The 12,279-nt window shown below is 41.0% G+C and overlaps 1 protein-coding gene across 1 annotated transcript in view; it reads left to right on the top strand.

Annotated features, from left to right (window-relative positions):
* The window catches only part of otud5a (OTU deubiquitinase 5a), a 55,587-nt gene extending 43,522 nt beyond the window's left edge, over positions 1–12,065 (top strand). Inside the window, exons 8-9 of the mRNA XM_061684319.1 lie at positions 1,096–1,167; positions 6,302–12,065. Coding sequence (XP_061540303.1) covers positions 1,096–1,167; positions 6,302–6,438 — 209 coding nt within the window. The 3' untranslated portion in view covers positions 6,439–12,065. The remainder of the gene's footprint in view (positions 1–1,095; positions 1,168–6,301) is intronic.
* The last annotated feature ends 214 nt before the right edge of the window (positions 12,066–12,279 follow it).

A 12,279-nucleotide genomic window follows, 5' to 3' on the forward strand; every position in this document is an offset into this window, starting at 1 on the left:
CTGCACATAGAGAGAGCGCGGCATGGCTACGGTGTTAACTCTGAGAAATACAAAACACAAGTCTCTGGCGTCTGGAAAATACTATTTTTGGTACAGTAACAGTTTATTTGTCGAGCCGTTTGCCTATAGCAAGGCATTTTGAACTAGAAAGCACACTAATTCCTCATGAAAGCGACTTGTCTATGATTAGTACTGTATGTATACAATGTCACAATGACCAAGCACACCGACATGCTAAGTTTGGATTAAGTATGAAACTTTCAAACATGTTGAAGCTTTCTCAAAATACTTATTTACAATAACTTTGTACTGTACTTGATGTTTTAGGCCACGAAAAAAAAAAAACTACAAAAGAGTAATTTTGTAATGTACGGTAATATGGGTACATATGGCCTCAAAAAGGTTCTTCAAATGTAACAGACAATTTTCTATTATCTGGCGACCCCCACCCCCCGCCCCTTTTACTCCGTTATATCGAGCTTCCACTGTATATCTAAAATTATTTTGGCATCTTGTTTGTGTATCATCATAGTTTGAGGTGAACTAAAAAATATTAGCGTCACTGTTCAGCTTGATGTTTCTTTTTTGGACAACAATCTAATTTTCTCCACTTTTTGGTCAGAAACCTGTTTTGGATTAAATCAACCCATGTTCTCCTGCTTAATACTAAACAATAGAAACAGCTGGAAAACAAACTTTTTTTCTATTGAAAGAAGAGAGTGCACTTTTTGTTTTGGTTATATGCTTCTATTATCAGAGACAAAAATATTGTGTGAGTCTTGAAGGAGCTGTCGAAATGCCCTAGAACAGCTGCCATATGGGCAACTGCGCTGAAAATACCTGGCAGTCAGTGAGTTAAAAACCAACCTTCAATTTGGTACATTTCTGGTTCATTCTAATATAGTGTCATAAATTTCCATTCATTCCTATGGAAAGTTTCCTACTTTTAAAACATTCAGGAATTTTGCAATCATACACGTGACACACCTGCTTGGGCCACCTCTGTGTGTGTGTGTGTGTGTGTGTGTGTGTGTGTGTGTGTGTGTGTGTGTGCTTTAATATCTGTTTTTATCATGTGTTTTTATGTGTGCACAGGTCCCAGTAATCCGAGCCGTCATCATTTAGAGTACAGAGCCATTATGCAGGAGATGTCACCTACAGCATTTGGTAAGAAAGTGTGTCCACTAGGGCGGCTGTGGCTCGGTAGGTAGCAGGTCGTCCAGTGACCGAAGGATCACTGTTTCGAATCCCGGCTACGACTGTCCACATGTCAAAGTGTCCTTGGGCAAGACACTGAGCCATAATTTCCTCCCAGTGGGCCTGGCAGCGCCTTGCATGGCAGCAGTCGCCCATTGGTGTATGACTGTGTGTGTGAGAGGGTGAATGTGAAGCTTTGTAAAGCGCTTTGGGCACTGTGAGGGTGTAGATAAAACACTATATAGGTGCCATCCATTTACCATCTATGTAGGGCTGGGCCATATGGCCTTAAAATACAATTTTCTGTTTTTTGTTTTTTTTTTTGTCAACCTATTAGCAAATTTCTAGGGCTGTCCCGATCTGATCACGTGATCGAAAATCGGGGTCGATCATGTGATTTTCAGCTGATCGAGATCAGGTGAAAAATATCAGTTTTATTAATTTTCTGACATTTTAAGTATCACAAAGTGACAAAATACAACCCCAATTCCAATTAAGTTGGGATGTTGTGTTAAACATAAATAAAAACAGAATACAATGATTTGCAAATCATGTTCAACCTATATTTCATTGAATACACTATGAAGATATTTAGATATTTAATGTTCAAACTGATCAACTTTATTGTTTTTTGCAAATAATCATTAACTTAGAATTTTATAGCTGCAACATGTTCCAAAAAAGCTGGGACAGGTGGCAAAAAAGACTGAGAAAGTTGAGGAATGCTCATCAAACACCTGTTTGGAACATCCCACAGGTGAACAGGCTAATTGGGAACAGGTGGGTGCCATGATTGGGTATAAACAGAGCTTCCCTGAATTGCTCAGTCATTCACAAGCAAAGATGGGGTGAGGTTTACCTCTTTGTGAACAGGTGCGTGAGAAAATAGTCGGAACAGTTTAAGGACAATGTTTCTCAACGTACAATTGCAAGGAATTTAGGGATTTCATCATCTACGGTCCATCATATCATCAAAAGGTTCAGAGAATCTGGAGAAATCACTGCATGTAAGCGGCAAAGCCGAAAACCAATATTGAATGCCCGTGACCTTCGATACCTCAGGCGGAACTGCATCAAAAAACGATATCAATGTGTCAAGGATATCACCACATGGGCTAAGGAACACTTCAGAAAACCAATGTCAGTAAATACATTTCGGCGCTACATCCGTAAGTGCAACTTAAAACTCTACTATGCAAAGCAAAAGCCATTTATGAACAACACCCAGAAACGCCGCCGGCTTCTCTGGGCCCAAGCTCCTCTAAGATGGACTGATGCAAAATGGAAAAGTGTTATGTGGTCCGACGAGTCCACATTCCAAATTGTTTTTGGAAATTCTGGACGTCGTGTCCTCCGGGCCAAAGAGGAAAAGAACCATCCGGACTGTTATGGACGCAAAGTTCAAAAGCCAGCATCTGTGATGGTATGGGGCTGTGTTAGTGCCAATGGCATGGGTAACTTACACATCTGTGAAGGCACAATTAATGCTGAAAGGTACATACAGGTTTTGGAGAAACATATGCTGCTACCCAAGCAACGTCTTTTTCATGGACGCCCCTGCTTATTTAAGCAAGACAATGTCAAACCAAGTTCTGCACGTGTTACAACAGCGTGGCTTCATAGTAAAGGGAGTGTGGGTACTAGACTGGCCTGCCTGCAGTCCAGACCTGTCTGCCATTGAAAATGTGTGGCGCATCATGAAGCGTAAAATACGACAACAGTGTAATAATGTAGTGTGTAATTCTTATACAATGAACTTCAACTGGAGTGTCAATAAACAACTTTTAGCAAGCTACATTCACTCTTCTTGCTCCTATGTTAGCAATTTAGCAACTTGTTGTGATCACGTGGGATATGCATCCAGTCCGGGCGCTGCTGGATAGAAGTGCTGGAGCAGAGCATAGAAGGGACTGCTTGTATAAGAGTGGTAAAATTGTAGCGTCTTTTGGTCCAGTCAGATCGGATCCGATACAAATTTTTTTGCTGACATCGGATCAATTTTCAATCTCAAAGATGGGATCTGGACACACCTATTTCTTAGCGCCGGAAATTCAGGTCCCTTTTTTGAAAGATACTCGCTGTAGGGTCGGAAAACTTGCTGGCAACACTGACTGTGCCTTTGCGCTCAATTCGTAGCCATGTTGTTTGTGTAAGCAGTGGGTGTCAGCAAGGATGCACTTAAAACTACAGAAGCCGCTAAAAATAATTGATTAAAAAACAAAACATCTTCCTGAGCAATAAATAATCGTCTAAATCACTAAAATAGATTTATCGCCCTGCCCTATAGTATGGAAGGCTGTTTGAGCCTTTATTCCATATCCTTGTTAGCCACTTTAAGGTCCATGTACGCTCTGTGTCCTCACTAGAAAGACAAATCAGCGTACTAGTAGAATGACTGTCATAGTAGGACAACTTTGGCTTATTAAAGATACATACATACTAAAAATACTTGGGCAGGATAACTGCATGTTACTAGTGAGGCAAATCTGTGCACTAGTATGACAACTGCACACGACCATTTCTTCCAGTAAAGCACTAGATGTTAACTACAATAAATTTAAAACAGTACTCCTAGTCAGTGTTGTACCTGCATTCATATATTGGGGATAAAAGTAGTATTTGGCAACCCACCCACCAACAATCGCACGGCCACATGCATTATCAAAATGTGAATTGATCGCAACTGGATTGATCGATTCAATGCCCTGAAAAGGACATGACCTTGATGAATGAGACTATTCACGGGGATAACAAAATGTAATACATGCTGGGAGGAAAAAAACAAGCTTGTGGCGGTTACCTCAGTCGGTAAATCTGTATTAGTTGGTGACAAATAGTAAGGTAAAACCTTAGGTGTTGTCAATGAACTCACCGTGTAAGGCGAGGTAATGTGTGCGCTCCTTTTTTGGGACATTTACAAAAAGAATAGATGCTGTACAACCAGGCTTGGGGAGAAAAAAAGCCAAGCATTTTTGTGGAATTCTGGCATGCGTGTGGATGTGGATTTTATTTGATTTGTTTCACTCCACCACGAATTTGAAACGTTACATTGCATTTGGTAAGAAAGATGAAGTGTGTCTACTATGTAGGGCTGGGCAATATGGCCTTAAAATTTAATCTTCCTTTTTTTCAAGCTATTGCTGTTATATTTGGCAATATCTTTGTCCCAACCAGGACAGCCCCACAACATCCAGAGCCTTTAGGAACTCTGGGCGAATCTCATCCACCCGGGCCTTGCCACCGAGGAGCTTTTTAACCACTTTGGTGACCTCAAACCCAGAGTTGGGATGTTGTGTTAAACATAAATAAAAACAGAATACGATGATTTGCAAATCATGTTCAACCTATATTTAATTGAATACACTACAAAGAAAAGATATTTAATGTTGAAACTGATCAACTTTATTGTTTTTAGCAAATAATCATTAACTTAGAATTTTATGGCTGCAACATGTTCCAAAAAAGCTGGGACAGGTGGCGAAAAAGACTGAGACAGTTGAGGAATGCTCATCAAACACCTGTTTGGAACATCCCACAGGTGAACAGGCTAATTGGGAACAGGTGGGTGTCATGATTGGGTATAAAAGGAGCTTCCCTGAATTGCTCAGTCATTCACAAGCAAAGATGGGGCGACGTTCACCTCTTTGTGTGTGAGAAAAGAGGCGAACAGTTTAAGGACAGTGTTCCTCAATGTACAATTACAAGGAATTTAGGGATTTCATCATCTGCGTTTGATATCATCAAAAGGTTCCGAGAATTTGGAGAAATCACTGCATGTAAGCGGCAAGGTCGAAAACCAACATTGAATGCTCGTGACCTTCGATCCCTCAGACGGCACTGCATCAAAAACCGACATCAATGTGTAAAGGTTATCACCACGTGGGCTCAGGGACACTTCAGAAAACCAATCTCAGTGAATACAGTTTGGCGCTACATCCGTAAGTGCAACTTGAAACTCTACTATGCAAAGCAAAAGCCATTCATCAACAACACCCAGAAACGGCATGGTCCGACGAGTCCACATTTCAAATTGTGTTTGGAAATTTTGGACGTCGCGTCCTCCGAGCCAAAGAGGAAAAGAACCATCCAGACTGTTATGGACGCAAAGTTCAAAAGCCGGCATCTGTGATGGTACGGGGCTGTGTTAGTGCCAATGGCATGGGTAACTTACACATCTGTGAAGGCACCATTAATGCTGAAAGGTACATACAGTTTTTGGAGAAACATATGCTGCCATGTATTTTTCATGGACACCCCTGCTTATTTCAGCAAGACAATGCCAAACCACATACTGGATGTGTTACAACAGCGTGGCTTCGTAGTAAAAGAGTGCGGGTACTAGACTGGTCTGCCACTGTCTCCAATTGAAAATGTGTGGTGCATCATGAAGCGTAAAATACGACAACGGAGACCCCGGACTGTTGGAACAGCTGGAGCTGTACATCAAGCAAGAATGGGAAAGAATTCCACCTACAAAGCTTCAACAATTAATGTCCTCAGTTCCCAAACGATTATTGAATGTTGTTAAAAGAAAAGGTGATGTAACACAGTGGTAAACATGACCCTGTCCCAGCTTTTTTGGAATGTGTTGCAGCCATAAAATTCTAAGTTAATGATTATTTGCTAAAAACAATAAGGTTTATCAGTTTAAACATTAAATATCTTATCTTTGCGGTGTATTCAATTAAATAGAGGTTGAACATGATTTTCAAATCATTGTATTCTGTTTTTGTTTAACACAACGTGCCCAACTTCATTGGAATTGGGGTTGTACATGAACTAAAAGGAGGCTACTAGTGCATGACACCTACCTTGTAGTAATGTTACTAGTGCAAAGAAGTAGTTAATAAGGTCTGTGTTCTAGTAGGCCAAAATTAGCACTCGTAGTAAAAGAGGATTCTGATTCTGATAGTGGAAAAAAAATATTACTCGTAAGAAAATCATTCTACCATTGTGCTGAAGTATCTTACTTGTGAGGACAAAGAGTGTACTAGTCCATTTAGCGTAAGCTGGATATCTTATGAATGCGCAAAAGGCAATCCATATTACTGCTATGACTACTTATGTCATCTCAACGTGTGGGTTTTGGTTTTGTTTTTTGCAGGTCTGAGCGACTGGGAAGACGACGAAATCCTGGCGTCGGTCCTGGCCGTGTCCCAGCAGGAATATTTGGACAGCATCAAACATCAGAGCGGCGCCATGCAGCATCGAGAGCGGGAAGCGTCGCCTGACAGCAGCTGATGGACGCACATGCACACATGACCTATGAACCCCTTCTCCCCTCTCTGTCAACCACTGAAGACAAAGCCAGAAGGAGGAAATGCAGTTATTGTTTCTCTCAAAAGTGTCATTCATCCTTCCCTCCCTCTTGTCTCTTCTTCCGAGCGGCAATTTGAGCGAGGCAGCAAGCTGTACGTTAAGTACACGTCGAGTCACATGATAGTGCTAATCCATGGGAACAAAACATGCACTTCTTCAGCTAGCATGTTCCGCCTTATCACGTAAGATCAATGACACGCTACTACCACGAGCCATCTCCTGGTCACAGGAAACAAAGTTGTCACATGACCTCGCTTTGATTTTTGACTCTTAATTTATTCTGTTTTGCACAAACAGTTGGGAATGTTTGGGTTTCAGGTGAAATTTCAGGATGAACCTAAAATGCACTATAACCTTTTTGGCTGAACTTCATTTGACCTCTCAATCTTTAAATGCACTTGTTCAGCTGCAACACATTTCTTCGATTCTTTGGAAATTATCTTTTAAAACATGTTCCTCATCATGCTGTTAACAGATTGACATCTTAAAACCGAGACAACACCTAACAATTGATCAGCAGTATGTCGCCATTGCTAGGCTTCAACCAAGAAGTGGCCAGTGTGTCATCAGCAGGTTGCAACAGCGAGACAGGACGATTCACAGAAAGCCATACAAGTGGACGTCCTTGGAAAAAAAAAAAAAAAAGTCCTAGTGTGTTTGAGGGTCATCCTGAAATTTCACCTAAAAGCCCAATATCCTCAACGTTTTTGGGAGTTGTGTATATCGAAAGGAGCTCACAGCTAACGGCTCTCTGCCGTTGCAGTTTTCTGATTGGCTGTTGACCCAATGACAAGTTTATTTTGTCCACCGTTGCCAAAACACAAAAGCTAGCAAGGTCATGATGTTGTCATTTACAAGGAGAGTTGCTAACTGCCTGCTATGCTAATCTCAAATACTCTTTGTGAAAACAAGGTTTCCTAGTGCCGTGTTATCTGATACCAGTTAGCTGGGACAAAGGGAACTTTATACCAGGTCAAAATGTTTTCAACACGCAAGATAATCGTTACGCTCTACTTCAGTGAGCTAGCATAGGTCTCCTAACTGCAATGTAAAAATGTTGTCTCTTATACGGCTGAACTGTAGCAGTTCTTTTTTGAAGTAAAAGACAACGGCGCCTCCTGCGACACACTAATGCCTGAACGGCTACCCTCCTACAGCATCCCCTAAGGCGACCAGCCTGTTTAAGATCCTTTGATAGCTTGAAAATCTATTTTTTAAAATGTCTGTCTTCCTCTTGCCTCCATCATCATCATCATCCGCTGCATGTTTGGTCATGACCAAATATCGCCATTGAGACAAAATGACAAATGAGAGACAAAAACAGAATTGTCACACTTATCCTCTATGATTGATTATTGTTATTAATTATAATAATATAAGTTTGTTTTTATTTTACCCCTTGGGATGAAAATAACTTTTTTTTCTTGGAATAAAAAGGAAAAATGTTTCAGACAGAATGAGCTGCTGATTGTTGAAAGCTGCATGATGACATCAGGTTTGCCACTTGAATGGCACAACTTGTTCAAGGCCTTCTGCTTCTCTTGTCTGAGTCTGGATGTGTTGGGAATCACTGCCTAACAAGGCACTTTTGGAAGGGACTGTAGTGCCTGTCTAGTGTTAATTCCTTTTTTTGTTGTATACTGACGACACTGGTGTTACAGATCAAAAGATGAACATGAGACAAAAGTTCAGAATTCCAGCTTTTATTTGATAGCATTTGCATCTAGATGTGTTATACAACTCACGGACAGAGCACCTTTTCTTTGAACCCACCCACTTTTCAAGTTAGCAAAAGTATTGGAAAATGTGACTGATGGATGTTTGTAGTTGTTCAGGTGTTGCCTTTTAGATTGATTGCTTCAACATTCGATAGTGCTTGTTCTTGGTTTTGGGTTTCACCTGTGAAAGCTGCATTTGCTGTTAAGGAAACATGGAGAAAAGCAAACCATGTTGAAGCTGTGAGATGAGGGAAAATCCATCAGAGCTATTGCACAAACATTGGGAAAAGCCAATCCAACAATTTGGAATGTCTTGAAAAAGACACAAACTACTGGAGTACTGAGCAACAGACATCAAACAGGTTGGCGAAGCGTATCAACAGCAGTTGATGACAGAAACATTGTAAGAGCTGTGAAGAAACACCCAAAGACAACAGTCAATGGCATCACTGTCAACCTCCACTGGGCAGGGGTGAAGGTATCGCAATCCATTGTTGGAAGAAGACTTTGACAGAATAAATAAACAGGCCATACCAAGAGATGCAAACCACTCATTAGCAAAAAGAATCAGAAGGCCAGATTGGATTTTACAAAGTACAGGGATGATCCACAACGGTTTTGGAAACATGTTTTATGGACTGATGAGACGAAGATTAACCTCTATCTACCAAAGTGATGTAAAGGCTGAAGTATGGAGAAACAAAGGATCTGCTTATGATCCAAAACGCACAAGCTCATCTGTGAAGCATGGTGGAGGTAATGTCATTGCTTGGGCTTGCATGGCTGCTTCTTGAATGGGCTCACTAATGTTAGATGATGTAACTCATGATGATAGCAGCCAAATGAATTCTGTCTCCAAAACCATTTTGTCTGGCAATTTATAGAAACCTGAATCCAAACTCATTGGGAGAAGCTTCATCATGCACCAAGACGATGACCCAAAACACACTGCCAACACAACAAAGGACTTCATCAGGGGGGAAAAGTGGAAGGTCTTATAGACTGGCCAAGTCAATCACTGGAAATGAACCCAATAAGAAGAAGAATTACCTTTTATTGTCATGAACATGCATGCATGCACACGAAATTTGTTCTCTGCATATAACCCAATCACAGTGAACACATACACATGTTAGTGGAACACACTGGAGCAGGGGGCAGCTGAAGCGCCTGGGGATAGAGTACATTTACCTCCTGAAGAGGAGACTGAAGGGAGAAAACTCCCAGAAACAAAGAAGAACTGAAAGAGGCTGAAGTAAAGGCCTGGAAAAACATTTCAAATGAAGAATGCAATAGTCTGGTGAAGTCAATGGTCTCAGGCTCGATGCAGTTATTGCAAGTAAGGGTTATGCCACCAAATATTAAATGTTATTCACTTTGAATTAATTTAATATATGTTCCAATATGCTCACTTGAAAAGTGGGTGGCTTCAAACAAAAGGTGCTCTGTCCTTTTGTTTAACACATTTAGATGTAAAAGTCATGAAATAAAAGCTGGAGTTCTGAACTTTTGGATCATATTCATCTTTTGATCTGAAACCCAAATGTCTTCAGTATACAACAAAACAGAGGAATTGACCTTGACGTTCAATACTCGTGGAGGGGACTCTATATACCAGTTAACTATATAGTGCCTTCTATCTCTATATATAGTGACTTGGCCATTTTGTAGTGTAGAATGGGTTTTCCCCAATATAATAAATGTCCCACAACGCATTGTGAAAAGTAGTCAACTGATGGCTATATCGCAGTTTACTTTTTGCGGGTTCAGTGCATTGCAGTTTTGTTTTGTTTTGTTGTACAAACCCGAATTCCAGTGAATTTGGTACCTAATACAGCCATTTTGTCTAATACAGTCTTTTTGGGAATGAAGTTTTTCACACCTGGATTTGGGGATCCTCTCCAGTTCTGTCAGGTTGGATGGTCAACATTGGTGGACAGCCATTTTCAGGTCTCTCCAGAGATGCTCAATTCGGTTTAAGTCAGGGCTCTGGCTGGGCCATTCAAGAACAGTCACGGAGTTGTTCTGAAGCCACTCCTTTGTTATTTTAGCTGTGTGATTAGGGTCATTGTCTTGTTGGAAGGTGAACCTTCGGCCCAGTCTGAGGTCTGGAGCACTCTGGAGAAGGTTTTGGTCCAGGATATCCCTGTACTTGGCCGTGTTCATCTTGCCTTCGTTGCAACCAATCGTCCTGTCCCTGCAGCTGAAAAACATCCCCACAGCATGATGTTGCCACCACCATGCTTCACTGTTGGAACTGTATTGGACAGGTGATGAGCAGTGCCTGGTTTTCTCCACACATACCGCTTAGAATTAAGGCCAAAAAGTTCTATCTTGGTCTCATCTTATGAGACCAAGATAGAGACCTATCTATCTTGGTCTCATCTTGGAGTCCTTCAGTTGTTTTTTTTTTTTTTTTTTTTTTTTAAGGAAAGTCCATACGGGCTTTCATGTCTCTTGCACTGAGGAGAGGCTTCCGTCAGGCCGCTCTGCCATAAAGCCCCGACTGGTGGAGGGTTGCAGTGATGGTTGACTTTCTAGAGCTTTCTCCAATCTCTGGAGCTCAGTCACAGTGATCTTTGGGTTCTTCTTTACCTCTCTCACCAAGGCTCTTCTCCCCCGATTGCTCAGTTTGGCCGGATGGCCAGCACTGGTTCTGGTCATCCCAAAGTCTTCCATTTAAGGATTATGGAGGTGCAACAGAATCTTTTTTGTAACCTTAGCCAAATCTGTGCCTTGCCACAGTTCTGTCTCTGAGCTCTTCGGCCACTTCCTTTGACCTCATGATTCTCATTTGTTCTGACATACACTGTGAGCTATAAGGTCTTATATAGACAGGTGTGTGGCTTTCCTAATCAAGTCCAATCAGTATAATCAAACACAGCTGGACTCCAATCAAGGTGTAGAACCATCTCAAGGATGATCAGAAGAAATGGACAGCACCCAAGTTAAATATATGAGTGTCACAGCAAAGGGTCTTTGAATAATTATGGCTAACCCTATTTCAGTTTTTCTTTTTTAATAAATCTGCAAAAATTTGAAGAATTCAGTTTTTTTCTGTCAATATGGGGTGCTGTGTGTACATTAATGAGGAAAAAAAATGAACTTAAATTATTTTAGCAAATGGCTGCAATATAACAAAGAGTGAAAATTTAAGGGGGTCTGAATACTTTCCGTACCCACTGTATATACACAACAAAATGATGGATAACTCGTTTTTAAATCAGAAGTAAAGGGCAATAGTTTATTCAACTATTGTTCAAGTTACTGTAAAAAGCGTTTGGTAAAAAAAATTTTTGCAATATCTCAATGTTATTATTTATTACGATGTGAAATTTTAGCAAGAATCATGGAAGTTGACGCAAGTGACTTGCTTTTGCCGGCCACATAAAATGATGTGGTGGGCCGGATGTGGCCCCCGCGCTGTGAGTTTGACATACCTGTTTTTGGTTTTATTATATCTATTTGATTCTCTTTTCATCTGAGAGGTGTTGCTTGAGGATTAAAATATTTTTTTTGTTTTAACATTATTTGATTTCATTTCATCAAATTAGTAATTTGTGTCTTTTGTGTTCGTGTTCAATGTGTAATGTGGTAATGCTGATACAATTACACTTGTATCAGCATTACCTGATGCAGAGTCCACTAGCAATTTGATGGCAAGAGGGAAGAAGCTGTTGGAATGTCTGCTTGTTTAAGTTTGCATTGATCGACAGCGGCTACCTCAGGGAAGGAGTTGGAAGAGGTGGTGACCAAGATTTTGAGGGTCAAAGAGCATTTTGCATGATCTTGTCTTAGTTCTGGCTTAGTGCAAGTCCTCAAGAGTGGGCATAGGGGATACCGACTATTTTTCCGGGAGTCCTGATTGTCCGTTGCAGTTGGAGTTTGTCCTTTTTTGTTGCAGCACCAAACCAGACTGATGGATGAACACAGGACTGATTCGATGACTGCTGTGTAGAACTGCCTCAACAGCTCCTGTGGCAGGTCGTGCTTCCTCAGAAGCTGCAGGAAGTACATCCTCTGCTGGGCCTTTTTTGAGGATGGA

This window comes from Phycodurus eques, chromosome 1, assembly GCF_024500275.1.
Source record: "Phycodurus eques isolate BA_2022a chromosome 1, UOR_Pequ_1.1, whole genome shotgun sequence".
NCBI lineage: Eukaryota > Metazoa > Chordata > Actinopteri > Syngnathiformes > Syngnathidae > Phycodurus > Phycodurus eques.